The sequence below is a fragment of the Manis javanica genome, chromosome 2 (genome assembly GCF_040802235.1).
Source record: "Manis javanica isolate MJ-LG chromosome 2, MJ_LKY, whole genome shotgun sequence".
NCBI classification, from domain to species: Eukaryota; Metazoa; Chordata; class Mammalia; order Pholidota; family Manidae; genus Manis; species Manis javanica.
Genome location: NC_133157.1, coordinates 47,258,964 through 47,279,962, shown reverse-complemented (window position 1 = coordinate 47,279,962; position 20,999 = coordinate 47,258,964). Strand labels below are relative to the sequence as shown.

Here is a 20,999-nt window from a genome sequence, read left to right as displayed (position 1 = left end):
TGTGTGTTTAATTTTAAGTTACATTTCAAGATTTGTTTTTAAAACAGCAGTGTAGTTTAAAATGTTATGACATTGAATTTAAGATGAGAGGTTAAGAATTTTGATTTTGCTTCCTATTTATTATTATCTTTTATATATAGTTTTAATATCATCTTCTGAAAATGAGTGGAGGTGGTATATTGGCTATACTTTCCAAAATATACAGAGATATATGGAATGAAGGATCTGAGAGAAAGACGGAAGTCAAGGATAACTCAAAGGTTTTGACTCTGAATGATGGCAAGTACAGAGTTCCCGTTTACTACGATAGGGAAGACTATAGAAAAGCAGGTCTGCGTAACATAGGCATCAGGTTTGGGACTTGCTAAGTCTGAGGCACCTAATCAGACCTCCAGCTGGGGATATCAAGTAGGTTGTTGTCTGTTGTGAGTCTAGAGGTCAGGGGTGAGGCCAGGACTAGAAATATAAATTTGGAAATTATCAGCCTATCGACTGCATTAAAATCATGGTATTGGATGAGGCCACCTAGGGAGCGAGTGAAGATAGATAAAGATGGTAAAGGTCAGAGGACTGTGCTGTGGAGCACTTCAGTGTTAAGAAGTGGGGAAAATGGAGAGGAAACCAACAAAAAGCACATGGAAAATTAGTAATCAGTGACGGCAGGAGAAAACCAAGAGAGAGTGGAATCTTCAAAGCCGAGAAAAATGTCTCAAGAAAGGAGCAACTAGTTGTGTCAAATCAAGTTCAAAGGTTACTTGATTTTATTCATAAATGTTTCTGCTGTGAGGCTGCAGAAGATGGAGAGTCAGAAGTGGGAATTAGATTTGGCCTCTTTTAAGTCATTGGTGACCATGATGGGGGCTGTTTTGGTGGAGCTGTAGGGACAAAAGCCAGGTTGCAGAAGGGTGTAGAGAGCGTGAAGGGAGGTGAACGAGAGCCATCTTGGTACCAGCTACTCTTCTAAATGCGCTCTGATGTATGAGAAGCAGTGAATGGGGCAATAGTAGAGTGCTTTTTCCTCTTTCAGATGATAGGCATTATAGCATGTTCACATGCTATGGGGAGTAATACAAGTAGAGAAGGAAAAATTGGTAATGCAGCAGAGAGAAGGAAGTGGGTAAGAGGAGGAAACGAGTCCACAAATGGAAGGGTTGGCCCTGCATAGAAGTACAGGCAGGCTGTCCTAGTGTGTACATTGAATGCACTACACTCCATTTAGGAAGACTGAGGTTGGACCGTACATTTTACAGAAATGTATTGTCAAATAGTTCTATAAAATACAAGTTTAAAATATGTAGGAACAGTGCAACTATCTGAAAAACTTGACAATGACTCATACTCAGAGAGTGCTGACAGCCAAGATTTTATTGTATTTCAAATGAAAATATTTATGAATGAAGTATAATTTGTATTTACAAAAGCTTTATAAAAACTTTGAATTTATGGAACTCAAAGTATAGTGAAAATGTCTATGATTTGCTCTTTAAAATGTGAATTTGGCAGACATTATCTCAACACACTTAGATTGAAAAAAAAAGTTTTATTCTATGAATGTTTGAATTGAGCATACCTTCCTTCAGATCCACAGTGTAATTATTTTCTTTTAGCTTCAGAGTGATTTTTATGACCAATGTTAAATTCTGTTTTCTATACATACATACATAGTGACTATTCCATTATCTACAATTTGAAAATAGTAAATAATTTTTTCAGTGAGCTCTTGTGCAAAAAAAAAGCGAATGTCTTAGTTTTGGCTGCTGTAACAAAAATGCCATAGACTGGACATTTAAACAACAGAAGTTTATTTCTCACAATTCTGCAGGCTGGGAAACCAAGGTGAAGGTGCCAGCCCATCAGTGCTCGTGAGGGCCTGCTTCTAAGTTTGCAGATGGTTTCCTTCTCCCTGTGTTTTCCTTCACGTGGTGGAGAGCAGAGAGAGAAAGCCAACTTTCTGATGTCTCTCCCACTAAGGGCACTAATCCCATTCTGGAGGGCTCCACCCTCATGACTTCCCAACAGCCCCATCTTCAAATACCGTACATTGGGAGTTAAGATTTCAACGTCTGTATTTGAGGTGGGGTCGAAAGGGGAGAGTAATATAAAGGACACTTGTAAACCCACTACTAGGGTTAAGAGGTGACAACATTACAGCACTGCCTGTATAGCCCTCAGTACGTTCACCAACTCTGTCTCCAGTAAGTGACCTAAGGAATCAGAAGATGAAACTCTCTTTGAAGTAAATCCCATAATGCAGTCTTTCACCTTACACTAAAATTCTATGTACATAGTTTTAAGGTCTGGAGTCATTGCCAGTGGTTCTTATTAATTGATGAATAAGCAAACAGATTGGATTCTTGCTCTGATAAAAACTCTAATACCTATTTTCCATCTTTGTTGCAGGGTCCGAGACATGCTAACTGATGAGATCACTAAGGCAGCTGCCAAGTAAGATCCATTTATTTTCTTAACAAAAATTTTCTGTAAACATTTTTCTTCTGACAGGTACATACTCTAAAATATCTTTTAGGGTATTTCATTACTTTAAGAATTTTAAAGGACTCTTCAACCATATTTAGAAATACCAGTTGTTGTCTTCTCTCATGTTATTTCTTACTACATTGTGAAAATGCAGAGGAACCAGTACAAACACCTAACTTTTACATCAAAAGTCACTGAGGTTGTTTCTTGTTTACCTAACAGGATTCCCTGTGCTTTGTCTTAGATTTAAAGGATTCTATTTTAGTTCTGAGCAGTGGGGAGAAAACCTTGCTAATGTGAATTATGTGGGTTCTGCAAATAGATTATTAAATCTCAACTGTGAGCTAGCAAGTAAATCAGAGTAATACTTCCTTTCATTCCCTTTGTGTCATTGGATCCAGGAAATTTTCAAATGAATTTTTTTAACGCTGTATGTTAATGTGAAGACCCAGTAAAAAGGCAATTTCAGTCATATCCTTATGGTTGTTTAAAAAATATACCTTGAATATTATTACTTCCTCAAGGCTTTTTATTTATCTTAAGCCAACTCTCACTGAGAAAATTATACCCTGATGAACTTGCTTGAACAGTCTCTTCCAGGTTCCTGTGTTAACAAGCTGAATAATTGTTCCTGGCAATAAATTTCATGTCAGTAATAAACTCTTCTCCCTTCTAATATCACCTCTGGCTGCTGCCATTTCTGTTTGACTTCCCTCTTCATAGCCACAAAATAGCATAGATATACCTTTGACCTAGAGGATTTCATGTATATTGGAAGTCCATATCATCTAGAAATATGTAATTGCAGTATAGTTTATCCCTATCATGTCCCAGAACTTTCTATAGTAAGTAGGTTTTGGCTTTAAAAACAAAAACATGATGTACCTTAGAGTTAGCTTCTACCAGCAATTTCTTAAACAGGCACTTAACTGTGAAGTCTGATCTCAGTACCGGATCACTACTCAGCCTCGTGCCTTCTGAATAAAGGGAAATAGAAGTGGTAATCCTCCCTTCCTCTCAGTTCTGTGGGAGGCACTGGGAAATATCTGTTGACATATCTTTTGACAAAATGAAAACTAAAGTACAGAGAGGCTTTGATAGGGACTCATTTGTGCCTGCTTATCTAGTTGGTGAATTGCAGACCGAGTGGGAGAGCACTCAACTGCACAGCAGAGGGGAGGGGGTGCAGGGGTTGAGGTGGGGGTCGCTTTGACCTTTACCTTTCAGTTTGTTCTATTAGGTAGTCTGCTTATATCCTGTTAAAAACAGTGCTTTGACATTTGAAAAAAAATCTTGAATGCTGAAAAACTAGCAGCCTTCTACGAAAACAAACTACTTTTGCCTCCTGGTAGCTTTTGCATAGTTCCATTCTAAAGTTTTATTTCAACAAGATTTTAATCTTCATATTTGCAAAGCATCCTTTCATGACTAAGAAGAGTGTGTTCACATTCTCAGAGGTACAGAGTAAAACTAATTCATATTCTTATGGTGTTAACTTTTCACCCAAAATTACAAAGTATTCTGTAGACCTTACCTCATTAAAGCAATCCTGACAATATTAGCTTAAGTGAATAGGAGATAGTGAAGGTCCAGAGGCAGATTAATGATAGAGCAGGGGAAAAAAATCCACTCTGCTGCCCTCTCTTCTTTGGACCAGGGCTGCCACAGGCTGGTTTGGGCTAGTGTAGGACTTTGTTTTGAGCAGGAAGTTAAATGCAGGAAGCAAAACACCAGTCATAGGATTAGACTGATATGCTTATTTGAGAGCATTTTTAAACATCCATGATAGGGCTTAGGGAGAATCAGAGCCCAGATAATACCTGATGATTGATGTAAGTTTATTTTCATTGTTATTAATTAAATAGATTTGAACCTGAAGATAAAAATCCCGAAAGGATTGGGTCTCTTTACTAATATATAATGTAGTAGTTTGTGCCTAAGAAAGCATCACTGTAGCTCATCCTTCCTTGTGCTTTTTAATTAGGTTAATGACATCAGTTTGTTTCAAAGGACAATTTAATTAAAATGTCAGTGGTGTTGCCTAGATAAATACTGTGCTGATGCTGACACGTTATTATGCAAATTAGTTACAACTGGTAGGGGACAGTTATTTGATCAACAGGGTGATGAGGTTTTTCTGAACCAATTGCAGATTCTCACCTGGCCAGTTCCTCCTTTAATTTGTTTCACTAAGTATGTATTGTTTTCTCTCCATAAATCACTGTGCTAAGCAGGTAGGGAATGCAAAGACGGTCAAGAACTAGTCATGGGTCCTTTGTGAAATGTATAGCATGGCCTAAGCATGCCTGAGGGCACTGTGGACTAACTAGTTTTTTCTATTCAGAGATTAATGTCCAAATACGCATTTATTTTGTAGGCAGAGGTCTACAAACCTAAATAACTAGTGGCTTTAAAGATACTTTTTTTCCATTTTACAAGAACAATACATGCTCAATAATGTCAGGACCAGTGAAACTTTTGATGCAAAATTGCTTTGGGTGATGTTTTACAATTGAGACTAAATTCTCTTTCATAATTTCTGGGTTAAAAAGATACTTCTTATGTCATATCATCTAATATCCTTGTTTTAGAAGAATTGATATCCAATTTCTGGTGATCAACTAAGTTTTTCTGCAGGGTGATAAAAACTGAGGATCTAATTCTTAGATCACTGAGAATGCAGAACTATTTTTCATCTGACTAGGGATTCATGACCATTTTGTAGCAGGACTGGCTTCAGGATATTCTCACCTAAAGGAAAGAGATAACATTAGAAATGAAAGATTTCCTTTTGGTTTTGGTTAATAATTTTATGGCTAGGGCACCTAGGAATCCCCAGGTCTTGCCTCGCTTCCTGGTATTTCACTATTAGCTGTATGAGTTCTCAATAATCCTCACTGCAAAACTAGCAAAACCTAGGTTTAAGTCATCTGTTTAGACCTCAAGTCTCCCTTCGTGTTTTCTCCTCCCCACTCCATCCCCCAATATAAATGTCTTATCAATTTATGGCAGGCCTCGTAGAGGATGCAGTTAAGGAGGGGTGAACAGAATGACCAAGTAAGTACAGAGTCAAGCCATCACTGAGCTTAACCACCACAAGGTGGGAGAGAAGGGAGCAGAGAATAGATGGGTAGATAGAGGGAAGAACTTGATAATGCCAAGTCCTGAGTTAGTCTTATCAAACGGAAGCAAAAATGCAAGAACACTTTTTTTTTTAATCAAATGAACTTTACAGTGGTTCAACAGCTCCCCTCCTGCTAGTCACTTTTCAGTGTCTTTGAGTCTGCTGCCATTTTGTTCCTTCTATTTTGCTTTGTTTTTATATTCCACAAATAAGTGAAATCACATAGTATTTGTCTTTCTCTGCCTGGCTTATGTCACTGAGCATAATACCCTTTAGATCCATTCATGTTGCAAATGGGAGGAGTTCTTTTTATGGTAAAATAATATCCCATTGTGTATATATACTACATCTTAATCCATTCATCTATTGATGGAAACTTAAGTTACTTCCATATTTTGGCTATTGCAGGCATGGCAGCGATAAACATAGGTGCACATATATCTTTTCAAATCAGGGATTATGTTTTCTTTTGGTAGATTTCTAGGAGTGGAATTACTGGGTCAAGTGGTATTTCTATTTTTAGTTTTTTGAGGAACTTCCATACTGCCAATTTACAGTCCCACCAACAGTGTAGGAGGGTTCCTCTTTCTCTGCATCCTTGCCAGCATTTGTTGTTCCTTGTCTTTTAGATGTTGGCCATCCTAACAGGTGTGAGGTGATATCTCATTGTGGTTTTAATTTGCATTTCTCTGATGATTAGCAGTGTAGAACATCTTTTCACATGCCTTCTGGCCATCTGAATTTCTTCTTTGGTGAATTGTTCATATCTTCTGTCCATTTTTTAATCAGGTTATTTGCTTTTTGGGTGTTGAGGCATGTGAGTTCTTTATATATTTTGGATGTTAACCCCCTATCGGATATGTCATATACAAATATATTCTCCCATACTGTAGGATGCCTCTTTGTTCTTCTGATGGTGTCCTTTGCTGTACAGAAGCTATTTAGTTTGATGTAGTCCCATTTGTTCATTTTTGCTTTTGTTTCCCTTGCCTGAGGAGATGCAATCAGGAAAAAGTTGCTCATGTTTATATTCAAGAGATTTTGGCCCATGTTTTCTTCTAAGAGTTTGTTATAGTTTCATGACTTACATTCAGGTCTTTGATCCATTTTGGTTTACTTTTGTGTATGGAGTTAGACAATAATCCAATTTCATTCTGTTACATGTAGCTGTCCAGTTTTGCCAACACCAGTTGTTGAAGAGGCTGTCATTACCCCATTGTATATCCATGGCTCCTTTATCGTATATTAATTGACCGTATTTGCTTGGGTTTATATCTGGGCTCTCTACTCTCTTCCACTGATCTATGGGTCTGTTCTTGTGGCAGTAACAAATTATCTTGATTACTGAGGCTTTGTAGTAGAGCTTGAAGTTGGGGAGCATAATTCCCCCTGCTTTATTCTACCTTCTCAGGATTGTTTTGGCTATTCAGGGTCTTTTGTGGTTCCATATGATTTTTAGAACAACTTGTCTAGTTCATTAAAGAATGCTGTTGGTGTTTTGATAGGGATTGCAGTGAATCTGTAAAATACTTTGGGCAGGATTGCCATTTTGACAATATGAATTCTTCCTATTCATGAGCATGGGATAGATTTCCATTTTTTGGTGTCTTCTTTAGTTTCTCTTGTAGTGTTCAGAGTGTAGGTCTTTCACCTCCTTGGTTAGGTTTATTCCTAGGTATTTTATTCTTTTTGATGCAGTTGTAAATGGAATTGTTTTCCTAATTTCTCTTTCTGCTAGTTCATTGTTAGTGTATAGGAAGCAACAGATTTCTGTGTATTAATTTTGTATCCTGCAACTTTGCTGAATTCAGTTATTAGTTCTAGTAGTCTTTTGGTGGAGCTTTAGGGCTTTCTATGTATAATATCATCTCATGTGCAAACAGTGACAGTTTAACATTGTCCTTACCAGTTTGGATGCCTTTTACCTCTTTGTGTTGTCTGATTGCTGTGGCTAGGACCTCTAAGTACTGTGTTGAATAAAACTGGTGAGAGTGGGCATCCTTGTTATCTTCCTGTTCTTAGAGGAAAAGTCTTCAGCTTTTCGCTTTTATGTATGATGTTGGCTGTGGTTTTGTCATATATGGCCTTTATAATGTTGAGGTACTTGCCCTCTATACCCATTTTGTTGAGTGTTTTTATCATGAATGGATGTTGAATTTTGTCAAATGCTTTTACAGCACTAGACAAAATTCATTGAGATGATCGTGTGGTTTTATCCTCCTTTTGTTAATGTGGTTTATGACATTTTTTGGATTTATGAATATTGTACCATCCTTGCATCTCTCGAATAAATCTCACACAAGAACACTTTTAATATCTACTGACTCACGGGTTCAGTCATGACTTTGGCCTGGGACTAGATATACTATGCTTACGCAGGGAGCAGGGCTAGGAGTCCTCCTCAGCCCATATATGTGTTGTTTTCCTGCACTGAGGTAAGCAGGGAGTAGTTCATGGATATGACATGATTCAGGTTCAGGGTGGAAGTCCAGGTTTTGAGAAACATTCTCCATAGGTATGAGAACCCACAGTTATAGGACTGACTCCCAAACTAATAGATGGTATGGGTACTCTATTGCTTAAGTTCTGTGTTGACAGAGTTGGCAAGCCAAGAGCATCTCTTTAGTGTCCCATTTGGGATTTTATTCTATAAGATCACTTCACTTTGGAATTATGGAATAATATTAAATCTGCATCTTCAAGTGGTAAATACATTAAAAGGGTTCAGTTTTCTTGATACTGAATTTAGAAGTCAAACTTAAGTTTTTATAGCTAATGTTAGACAACTATTTGAACGAAATAAAAGGGCAGCGCTCAGCCTAAATAGTCTAGACACAGGCCATTTTTTTGCATCTTATCTAGGGTCTTAGTTTTATCACAAGCTGACTTTAAGGTTGTTAGCTCCAACATATTAAGAGAAAGAAAGGGAGGATAATAATGACTGAGGAAAGCTACCAGTGTGTCCAGTTGCGAGTAATGGATGCTGTCTCAAGTGCTTCACGAGAAGCTGGTTCCACACACCAGCGCTTTAGAAAAGCCAGAGGCCAATTCGGTTCTGCTGGGCCTCTTCACATAACTCCTTGATTGTGTGTTCAGAATGAATGGATACATTTATATTAGCCAAAGATGACACAGAAGAAGACAGCTCAGGAAATGTAATGTCAAATGATGTAGTAAGAATTTTAGGAAGAAAGAACTTGAGATTGGAGTTGGAGTTTTGAGTTACAGAAAAGTGTAATGACCATATATGGGTAAGAAGAGTTAAAAATCAGCAGTGGGGTCAGAAGGGAAGAAGCTGTGGGCATCAGGGAACAAACAGACCTGCACCTATGAGGCCCTGTGAAAGAGCAAAGTGCTTTTTGACCTCCTCTGCCCTCCCTATAATAGCGCCTTCTCTTCTTCTGGTTAATGCCCCGAAATCCTCTCTTGGAATTTTTTTCTATTTAAACAGAGACAGCCCAGTGGTCAAAGGCAATGCACTGTTAGCCTTAAGCAGCCTTGCTGTTGTCGTATCCAGACATGAAGCCGGCCTCTCCTCGGACTCAGAGGGGGTCCTGGAGGTGAGTTAAGGGTGATTTGAACCAGTTGTGCTTTGGTTGTGTGACCTTTGAAAGCTGAGAAGTGTCTTTCAGCCTGGCCCTGTGTTTATGAGGTTAAGAGTCTGTGATTGCAGTGCCAAGTTCTGCTCCTTCTGGGCCTTTACACTGTGAGCCTTAGTGTTCGCAAAGACACTTCTCTCTGCTGCTTTTCTGTTGTGTTTTCTCCATCACAGTAAAGTGGTCATTTCCATTTGAAGGTACCAATTTTCTGCAACAGGGGTTGTCTTCTTATGATTACATCAATGGTAACCAATCTGAGGAGGTTAACTAGGCTTACTGAAAGTGAACAATGCTGTCAAAAAATGATAAATAAGCAGTGTTTACTGACTGAAAAAAAATTGTACTTTGCATTTTAATTGTAGATGTCAACAGCAAAGTGCCTATTCATTTTTGCAAGGCATTTATTTCTTAATTAAACATGTGGTGTGCTGGCCAATGTTCATTTCCAGTGTACTTTTTCAGATAATTCATATCTGTCAAAATAAAAAGTCATGGATTTGTTCTTTTAAGCCCCATTATCTAGTAACTGTCATTATCTGGAGACAATATACCCAAGTGGTTAAAAAACATAAGCTTTGCAGTAGGAGAGTCTTATATTTAAACCATTACTAGCTCTATAACCTAATGTTGGTACCTTTTCCTCTTTCGGAGCTTGTTACCCCATGTGTAAAAAGGGGATAATGATACTTATCAGGTAGGATTATTGTAAGGAGTAAATGAATTACTACTTGGAAAGTACAATGACTGGTAGATGCTGAGCCCTCAGTAATAGTAACCATTATTGTCAGTACCAGCATATACTTCTTCACTTCTTGCTGCAAAAACTGGACTTGATTCAAAGTCATTCAGTCTGTCTCTGTTCCCTCAGAGTGGCTATGGGCCATCTGTACTCTTTCTTCATGGCAGGGTCTTTTGGGTGCAAGCAAAGAAACCAAGTCTCATTTAAATAAAAAAGGAACTAAATGGATAAGGAACCTGGAAGCCCATGGAGTTGAAGGCAAAGCTTAAAACCAGGTTTGGGGAAAACAGGAACCAAGGCAGCTTGGGAGAGTCCAGGCACAGGTACTGGGAACCAATCTCAGCAGACCATCCCCTGGAACAGATCCATTCTAGTCGTTTACTATCCTTGCATCACTCATTTAAGAGCCAGAGTCCTGTGGGTCCCATGCCCACACCCTGGGCAGGGCAAAATGGGTAGCTTGATTGTTCATTTAACCCAGCTTCAGATTAGAGGGAATCCCCATGGGGTGCTCTTACCAGTAAATAAGAGAATAGGTGCCATGGAGCAAGAGCTATAAATGCAGGTGGGGAAAGGAAAGAGGCAAATGGATTATTGTTTGATGGATAAAAATGTAGTTAGTTGCCAAGTGAAATTTTAACTTTAAAACCAGAATCTTACTAAATGATGAGAAAGATGAAACATTTTTGGAGGATATATTTCATGTACATGAAAGAGCCTTGGAAAACTTCAGCAGAGGCAACATGCTACATAGATATCTATGACCTAAAATGATAATGTGCCTTTCTAGGATGCCTTCACTTTGGTGTTTATTATGTCAGACTACCAGTTGCACAGGTAATTGGCCGTAGTAATAAATCAGGGTCTAGCCCAGAGTTTGAGTTTCAGGCAGTCTTATTCTTTATTCCCCCACCCTTTTGTTCTGCACTGTAACACATAGTACATAAAATATTGAGAATCCACGCCCCCAAAGATGGGACTTTTCTTTTATTCTGGATGACCTTGCCCTTGGGTATTAACCCAATACAAACGCAAGACCTTTATATTTGATTAATGTTGAAGTTTAAACTTCATTCCAGTCAACATATGCCCAACAACTAAAGATCATAATAAGACCTTCTTTAATTCAAGGAATTAATTTCAAGGATACTAACTCTGCATTGACCTTTATAGTTGCACCACCTGAATGTTACCATGTGAGTTAACAAAATGCTTTTAACACCTGTGGTCATGATGATTTTTAAAACCAAGTTCTCTTTTTAATGAGTTACATTTTGTTTTTGCATTCTCTTTCCTCTTGTTTTCCAAACTGAAGATCTTGTATGCTTTCATACCTAATTAGCAAGGCAAATGTTTTGATGATTCTTGAACGATAAGTATATGGTGATAGTAAGCTCGGAAGAGCTCTCAGATTTGTTCTATTTATTAGAGTGCCCCATCCTCTCACTTCTGCTAAGTCTTGTATAAAAGGTAAATCTTATTCCTGTCGGGGCATGTATATTTGTCAAATATTTATCTATCTCCTCTGGTCCTGCTAGGTGAAGTTTACTTTTTGATAATAGCACTTCACTTTTTAATACAGAAGGGGGTTATGCCCTGGATCTAAAAATAATGTTTAGGTTTTTCCTTTTTTTTTCTATGATCATTTCACATTTTTCTTCATCTGTAGGTTCAACCTAATTTCCTTTCAACGAAAGAGTGGGTTTTCATGGTGTTTGATACCCTCCTGGTCATTGTGGATAGCCATTACCAACCCAGAGGACGACTTTTCTCCTCATTTTATTATGTAAGTCTAAGAAATAAGAAATGATCAGAAAACTCAAGGGTTGACTCTTCCCATATCGCTTGTTCAGATGAAATTCATGATATAGTGTAATGATTCCTGAGCTACACATTAGAATAACCTGGGGAAACTTCAAAAAAAAAAAGAATTACACACACACACACACACACACACACGAAAAAGAAATACCGATCAAATTGCTCAGGTATGGGCCTCAGGCATCGTCAGCATTTTGGCAGCTCTCTAAGTTATTCTCATGTGTAGTCAGAGGCAAGAGCTACAATTGTAGCAAAATAAACATTGGTTGAAGTTTGGGGTCCCCAAGTTTCTAGTCATAGTTTTTATCATTTTGGGGTATGTGACCATAGGAGGTTCACTTAATCTCTATGGGCCTTTGTTTCCTTGTTAAATAAGGCAACTAAACATTATTATCTATAGAGATTTTAGCCCTAGTTTCACTCCTTACTAGTTTTGTGGCTGTTGTCCTGACACTTAACCAATCATCTTATTTCCCTTACCTGTTAGATAAAGGTAAAAACTAATGTTTTGCCAACTTTATACAAGATTGTGAGGGTCGTATGATACAATTTGAGAAATGTTTTGAAAACTGTGAAATATTCTATAAATTCAAAGTAATATTGTTGCTGATCATAAACAAGCACCTGTTACTTAACTCCTCATGCTTACTTCCTAAGATCTGAAGCAAATTGAAAGCACACTTTGTTTTGTTTAGGTTTCATTTTCCCTTTATTGACCGGAGGGCATGTTTTATTTCTCTATCAGCATGGAATTATTTTGGTTCTGCCTTATCACTATCCATTGCTTAGGGAATTATAGTGATCATGGGACAATCAGCTGAGTGGCAGAGGATTATAGTTGATTTGAATAAAAATATAGCAGAGGTCCTAAACTGTTGCTAAGATCACCAATTCAGCCTGAAACTCCGTTGCTTTAATTCTTCTCTGTACAATACTTTGTGCGCCTCTGTCCTCTTGCCCTGGGGAGGACCTGGTATGTATTCTTCTGGGGCTTACGGTCTGGAACTAGATTTTTAACTGTACTTGAGGATAAAAAAATGACTTACTGGATAATGTAGAATTAAATTGAAAGGTAGATTTTGCTCAAAGAAGTAATTTCCTTATTATGCTTTCTTTTCTTTAAGAAGTGTTCTAATTCCTTTAATGATGGATTAAAAAAGTGTTTAGCTTATATAGAAGTCTTTGCAATAGCTCCTTATTAGTTCAGATATTCACCAGGACAGGATATTATATGAGATTTCTAATAATGATTCTTAGTTCTTACAAACCAATAAAAATAATCTCCCTACTAGCCAGATCAGGATTGCTTCTTACCTTTGTGATTTTTGCATTATTATACTTTTTCAAAGCGCTATTTCAAAAGTCACTTCCTTTATTTCCAGTGTTCTAGCAGCTGGGTCATTTTGAGTAGTATTGTCATTATAATAGTGCTATCTTAACTTAAAAAACACCATTGCACATGTTTGATTTTATCCTTAAAGTACTAAAGCTTAGAGAGCAAATGGGTGTAGAATTAAAAACACTTTTTAATGTGCTCTGACTGCCTGGGAGAGCATGCCCTTTATGGTGTGTCTGAAAATGTGAAGTGGATAATAGTGAGGAATGATAAACAGGCTTTCTTCTCCACTTGAGACGTATTTATAAATGTATATATGTCTGGTGGAGCTCCCTAACATGAGATTCTTATAGAAGCTGTTCATTATTCAGTTGCCCTGTCATTTTATTAGGGCTGTTATTCATTTCCCATAATTACATATAGGAAGAAGCATATAGAGCTCTCCATTTCATTTTGAATAGCTGGTTATTGCTTTGTAACCAGAGGCTTTAGGATTTCAACTTCCTTTTTAATTAAAAGGAATTAACCCCCTGTAGGAAATAATCCATCTACTGGGAAGCGTTCCCACCAAAAATTTTGGGAGATTTGCCAGTAGCTCCCTGTGCTAAACTTAGCCTTACTCCTCCATTGAGCTTCACCACCACCCCCTTGTCTTTCTCTCCCAGAGAACTCCTGGCTCTCTGGACATTTATATTGTAGCTTGATGGTTTCTCGAAGCTTGGATAACTTCACTTTGGGTTTTTATTATATACACGTGTAGGCTTTCAAAACACTGAAATTGTTTCAGGCTTTCCAGGGAGGGAATTCACACCCTTTAAAAGAAGACACTTGTAATTTGTTTTTCAATTATAAAAGGATATTATTATCTAACTTATTGTTTAGTAGCTAAATGTTTCAGTAAGAGTGAAAATGTGACCTATAGACAAACACAGAAATATATTTTTTTTGTTGGTTGGCAGGGCTGGGCCTCACAGAAGCTTGTATTGCTGTATAATGCTTTGGGATAGGTATGCCTCCTTCATGTTTTAAACAAAAGGCCGATCCCTTGTTTTCTTTCTCTGGCATGCCCTAGAAATCCTATTCTGGCGAAAACACAGCTAGTGCCATTGCCCGTTCTGCTGCCGCCACCGCTTTGTCTCTCCTGGTGCCCGTTTCCATCATCTCTTGCAAAGAGAAGGTTGAGGAAATCCTGAATATGCTGACTGCCAGGTTACCTGGGAAACCAAGAGCTGATGAGTCTCAAGCCGTGCAGATCCACATGGGCCTTGCTTTGGGGATGTTTCTCTCTCGTTTGTGTGAGGAGAAACTCAGGTACAGCTTTTTCAGATAGTCCTGGTTTTCCTCTTTGTGATTTAGGCAAAGGATTTCTCTCTCTCTCTCTCACACACACACACACACACACACTATATCTGAGCAATATGTGAATTGCTCAACTTTCTGAGATGAGCAAGTTAATCCTTTTTTCTCTTTTATGAGTGAATTTGTCTTTCATACCATCATATAGATATTAATGTATTTTAAGGGTTTCACCTATTAAAGTGATTGATTTCTTGAAAATCATTTTATGCTTAGATAAAAGCCCTGGATAAATCTGTGTAATAGATATGAGGAATACTCTAATCTTGGGGTGCTATAAATTGAGAAAGCTTCTTTTCCTTTATAAGGGCCTTTTTTTCCTTTAGAAGGGCCTGTAAGGGTGAAAATAATTGCTGATCCTTTATTGATATCAGTGTAAAGTGGGAGGAAAGGCCTGGGATATCCCTCATGCCCGGGGATTCTGGGAATCACTGAGTTGCCTGAGAACTGCATGTACCCAGTTTTAAATACTGCTTTCATCCTGTGCCCAGGCTACATTTTTATAATCCGTAAAGAGTCTTAATCTGTGCATATTATACTGTGTGCTTTATTCAGTTTGCTCATTTTTGGGCTGCTAGCTTTATCCTTGAATGGAGTTAATAGAATATCAAAGACCCAGATGGAAAATTCCACTAAACAGGGAAATTTTCTTGTACATAAATCTACTTATGTGTTGTTGTGCATTATATGTATTCTTTATTTTATAACAAATCTTAGTATTTTACATATCCAGATTGATTGCAGTGTGGCACAATATGAATATTTGATTATCTTTGCATAGTTAGATGTCAGTGACTTGGAAGTTAGCCCCATTTTCCAGCAGTGGAAATAGAAGAGTAGAGAGACGCATCCTGTTGTGATGTTAAATGTCCTAAAACTTCCCTGGGTAGCAGAAGTTAGCTGTCTGTCTAAAAGCAAGAAATGGTGTTGATGTGGATAAACTGGATGACATTATGCTATATTTAGATCTCAGTTTGAAACCAGTGGTTAAAATTTGCATTTGTAATTTACATAGTTTTGTGCAAACACCAATATGTGAAATCTTCATGAGAATTGCTATTGATCTAGTGAAATACTGTATTTCAGATGATCATTTTCAGCTCTTAGAAACATCTGCCAGGTGACTGGGGAGATTGGCTTATATTCTTTGTGATCCTAAATGGAATGTGTCCAGAGTATTCATTTTGTTCTATTCACCAGCATTAGTATTTATAGCCCTGGTTCTGGACATGAACAAGAAGCTGCCCTTTGCTTATAAATTGACTGTTACATATCTTGTGTGTGACAGAACACAAAGTATTTTTAAAGACTTAAAACTTGAAAGTGATTTTTTTCCCCTTTGCTACTATGCTACAAATGGCAGTCTCTTCACCATCTGTGCTCATGCTTTTTCTTCAGTATATTTTCAAGCAACATGTTTTACAGCTAAAAATGAGCCATGGCAGTTTAATTTCAGGCAACTCATTTCATCTTATATCCTGGCTCTGGCTCCCTTCTTCATTAGTTTAGGACGAGATGCTGCTGGTTTTAGGTGTTAATGAGTTTGTATTTGTGATTAATTTAATCATGCTACCTGGAGCCACCTATGATGGTTCACCGGCAGCATGCATCCCTGGTTCCTAGATTGCCTTCAACTCTGTCTATCCTGCTTGCCCTTCCCTTGCAGAAACCCTGGGGAAGGATACCACAAAGCTCTTCCCAAGGCTAAGTGTCCTCAAAATAACTGCAGATGTTAGCTTTGCCCTCACAATCCCTCCCTGTGGCTGGTGTAAGTAGGTCTGCAGCCACTTGTATAGTTATTTGTGGTTCCCACTATCCTAATTTCTTGGAGCAAAGGAATCTGAAATATTTGCCTTTTGGTACTAATAAATATTTTATTAGATAATCACAATGTCTCCAGATAATGACATTTTTGGAGAATGTTCCTATTTTTCTAAAATTAAGGTGTTTTGATGGCTGTTGACCCTGCATAGTCAATGGTATCAAATAAGTGGCCCAAATGGCTCCATAGGGGAACAGATTTAGGGCCTTACATTGGCCTCAAGAAAGAAAAAAATCACCATGTGGTAGAGAATTGGGACAACCAATCCATTTTTTGCTATTCTTATGAAAAAGTCTCCTGAATTTTAATTCCAGTCTAGTATTTATTCAGAAAAGCATATTATTCCAAAGCCTGCTCTGTTTTAACTCCTAGAGGATACAAGTAGGTTCTCTTTAGCATTTGTTTAGAACGTTTAAGTATATTTCACTCCAGAGAACAACTATAATAAGACTTATTTAGTTAAAGCTATTAAAACTGTGTGTGTGTGTTATTGCAAAATATAATCCTCCACCTCAGGCAAAACCACTACAGTTTTGGTTTGAGAAGACATTACTTAAAGAGTTCTCTGGCTGGTTGGCATCCCTGGGCTGCATTCCCCTTAGCACAGGCTGACACAGCAACACGGGGGTTGACATGAAGGAACCCCTTGATAATAAAGTGTCGGTGATGAAGCCCACGACTGCCTGAATGAACAGCCATACGATTACCTTTTAGGTTTTATTTTACTATGGAAGTCATAGTTCTCCCCAAGACAATTACAAAGACCACATCAATTACTGAATAAAGGCAGAAAATACAGGGCTGGGTTTTTCCCCCTTTTTTAAAAAAAAAAAAGTAAGTAAAGGATAGAATTTATAACCTCCACAATTGAGACATGAAATCAGAAGTAATGGTCTTTGCAAGAAAGAGATTTGGAACAATTATTGATAATATCAGTTTAATGAGTTATTAAATATTCTGAAGAAAATCACTATCATTATTAGAAACCTTTTTTAAAAATGGTTTTTGCTTTTCAGTGATGTAAAATTTGGATGGGCTGAGAAAATGCAAAAGTAGCATATCTAGGGTTATTGGTTTGCAAATGATTATGTTCACAAACCCAATTATTGAATAAATCCTCTGGCTCAGTTTCTCTATCTACAAAATGATTATATATGAATAGTCAATATTATTGTTACTTAGACATTTTTTAAAGAAATGCATTTAAAATAAATCATTGACAGCAAAATATTATATAGTGTTTTGGACAGTTGAATGATTTTAAATCATTTTTTTCTCTTGGTGTTTACCCAGTGATGTATCTGGCCAACAGATGAACCTTCTTCTGATGAAGTCTTTGGATGCCCTGGAAAATTGCTGCTTTGACACTAGTCTTGAATACAAGTATGTTTCTTCTCTAACTGATACTTAGAAATTGGTTCTTTCTCTGCTGTAAATTTTGTGGTCTATGTGTTATAGGACCTGATCTTGAATTCCTTTGCAAAGAGTTTTCAATAATAATAAAAAATCTCTAGTTAAAGCTTACTAATTCTGAAAAACATGTTTCAGCAATAGACAGTTTGCTTCATTATTAGGCGACACATGCCATTTTGTAGCTCTCATTAAGTTAACCAATACCTTAGTTCTGTCTTATGAGGCATATATGTATCTGGGGACTTGTATGCATGACTTGACCTTTTTCAAAGATCTGTTGCAATTATTCTTTGAATTTAGCCTCAGAGAATCTTCGATCCATGAGCTAGATTTCCCTGTGAAATCCAATGGCTGAAGAATCAAAATGGCGACAACATAGGTTATACCAGGGGTTCCCACCCCAGATCTTAAAGATTTTGTCTATTAAATAAGTATTTTAAGATTGATTTTCTAATTCAGTCATGAAAGATTAAAAAAATGAAAAGGAATAATCAGAAAAATATCTCAAAAAACAATATTAAGCAACTCATTTAGTGAGATGTTTAATGTTTCATTAGTCTTGTTGGGAGGATGTACTATTTTATTAGGCTTCTGAAATCCTGACACAGTTGAGGACTTACACTGTACCCTTTTAGACTTCCACATGTTTTGGAATCTCAGGTGTGGACCCTCTGGGGGTTCATTGTTACTAGAAAACTCAACAGATTACAAGCACTAATGTCCAATTTATTAACTCATTTTACTTTTTACTATTATGGTTTCTGTTAACACATGAGTGGAATCAGTGTTTACATTTCTGGCCTTTAAGAACTTATCATCTCAAGTTACATTCATGTCATGTAGCCTGGTAAATTCAGACTAAGGATAGAGTAAATGGTAGAAGTAGCTGCATCTCTCAAGTATTTCATCATGAATAAATAAAGCCAAATTTTCACTTAGTAGGTGGTAGTTAAGGGATCTTCTTTCATGTGCAGGCTAAGATTTGGGTGAGAACCACTGACACCCATCCAGTTTGTCACAAAACACTTTAGAAATGAAATGACCTGTTAAGAGTGTGGTTTTGAGTATGGGAAAAGAGAGTTCAATGGCATGATTGAAGTTTCTTAGATATAGAAAATGATTAATGGAAGAGACAGGGCCATTTAACTGTTGCTGGGTCCGATGAAGAGTTGTTTCTTTTGAGCTTAATCCATGTATTAGTGGTGGTGCCTTTTACAACCAAGGAGTAAGATTAAGACTTTCTCACTTTTTCATTCTCTCCTTTCTTTTTCCGGCCTTTCCCCTAAAGGCGTTCATCATAGCTGAAGCTCAGGGTATTATAAAGTTTGGAAAAATTGGATAACATGCTGCAAACTTTCAGCCAGTTGGAACAACCAGGAATGACTTTCATATATTTTCTCCATTGGTTTACAGGAAGATTGTTAGAAAGTAAGGAAGACCATGGAGATAACTGAATTATGGGTATGGGTATTTATGCATTTAAAAACTTTGTATGTCTAAGCACAGTTAACTTTAAAATTAGCTTTTTACATTAAGATTCTTATTTCTTCATTCTCACCTTCTTTCCTGATTCTTACCATAGTGAGCAACTAAATTTGGGAGAGGGAAGGGTGGGCCCAGGAAGGGGACAAATCCTGCAGTCAAGTAGAAAAGATCATCAGAAACTTCCTGTCCATTTAGTACAATCTTGCTTGTCTTTCAGAGCCCAATTTAAAGCACAGGTCCTTCAGGAGACCCTCCCTCCATCCTCTTAAACTTGTTTTCCCCTGGTTGATGAAGTTTAGTATCTTGTCATTCCTCAGGCTCCATGAGCCTTGGAGCCTATGTAGCTCCTTCTTTGGTTTCAGGTCCAGCCAATACTGAGCAGTTGTGCTCAGCACTTCCGAATCTAATTCAGGTGTAATTAAGCCCCTGATTACTACTTAGATACTGACACTAAAGTGGGAATCACCATCATTTTGGCTTACAGATAAAGAAGTGAGTCTCAAATAGGAGACTGGTTCAAGTTCACACAATAATTGCCAAGCTAGCAGGGGAACCTAGGTTGTCTGACTTCAAAGCCATTTTTCTAGTTCTTGCATAGTACAGTGTGGAGAACACATTTCCATAGAAAGAAAGCCTCCCTCAAGTGAAACAGTGGAAGCGTTACTAGGGGGTAGTTAGTAGATCTGGGGAAGTGCTACCTCAAGCAATAGAATTCAACCAGAGCAAATTCACCATGCGTCCTTGATTTAATGGGGCTGAGAGCTCCAAGCTCCTGTTTTGTGGTCTCAACACTTACATTTTGCTGCCATCTACTGGTATTATTTGTGCCATTGTAATCCTCACAGCACTAACTGGTCACATGCATTATCCATCAATGACCTGAGTGTTGGTTAATTACTATTGAGCTTTTTACAAATACAGTAACATTTGTAAAGCGCTTTGTAAAGGGCAAAATGCTATACAAGTGTTAACTGTTATTAGAAGTAATTATTAGATGACCTAGTACGTAATCTCTAGGATACCCAACAATAAAACTAGAGAGTTAAAGATTGATCTCTGGTTAATTTTAGAAAAATATATCATATCTCAGTTGATAAAGCAACACACATATCAGAATTGCATGGATTTTAAGCCTTGGAATTTCTTTTTGCCAATGATATTTTAATATCCTTGGATTCAAATAAGTAATGACATAATAGGATATATAATTTAAAAACTCAAAATCTCAATCATTTGTTAGTCTTCTTATTGAAGATTTTTATTAGAAATTCCAAAACTTTAATGTTATACCTCATTCTAATTTTTTTTATTAAGCCATCATTGATATACACTCTTATGAAGGTTTCACAACCTCATTCTAATTTTTATTGTATCTTCTTTCTGAGACACCAACACTTAACTCCTTTTTATTTTCATTGGGCAGAAAAATGCAAACACTACCTCTGCCCAAGTTATTCTTGGTTTAGTGCTGGTAGGCATAATATCGAAGGAAAGATAGAATGAGGTAAATGTAAAGAAATGCTGAACCCACCTGGGGGAATCTTTAAGACTTAGGACAAAAAATAAACACATTAAAATGTAGAAGGTTTGGAAATCAGAAAGAAACATCAGTAATAAGGGCTTCAGATTACCTTCTTGGTGCATGTTGGAAAAATGAGACACAGTGGAGGAAACAGTTTAGGAGGTCAATGGCTGCATATTTGTATTGGTCCCACATATGTACGTGGTTACATTATATCTTCATATATTAATAGCAGTCAACTAGCTACCATTGCAGCAATGAATAGAATCCTTAGTGAATGGTAACCTTGCCCAAGAATAATTAT

The 20,999-nt window shown here is 37.4% G+C and overlaps 1 protein-coding gene across 7 annotated transcripts in view; it reads left to right on the top strand.

The window, feature by feature from the left end:
- FOCAD (focadhesin) overlaps window positions 1-20,999 on the top strand; it is a 347,741-nt gene that overhangs the window by 285,745 nt on the left and 40,997 nt on the right. For all 7 annotated transcript variants that reach the window (XR_012127690.1, XR_012127692.1, XR_012127691.1 and 4 more), the window contains 5 exons: window positions 2,401-2,445; window positions 9,054-9,162; window positions 11,610-11,726; window positions 14,170-14,408; window positions 17,569-17,658. Coding sequence is in view for 4 of the 7 variants with exons in the window: in XM_073228431.1 (XP_073084532.1) it covers window positions 2,401-2,445; window positions 9,054-9,162; window positions 11,610-11,726; window positions 14,170-14,408; window positions 17,569-17,658 (600 nt within the window). In the remaining 3 variants the exon portion in view is untranslated. The remainder of the gene's footprint in view (window positions 1-2,400; window positions 2,446-9,053; window positions 9,163-11,609; window positions 11,727-14,169; window positions 14,409-17,568; window positions 17,659-20,999) is intronic.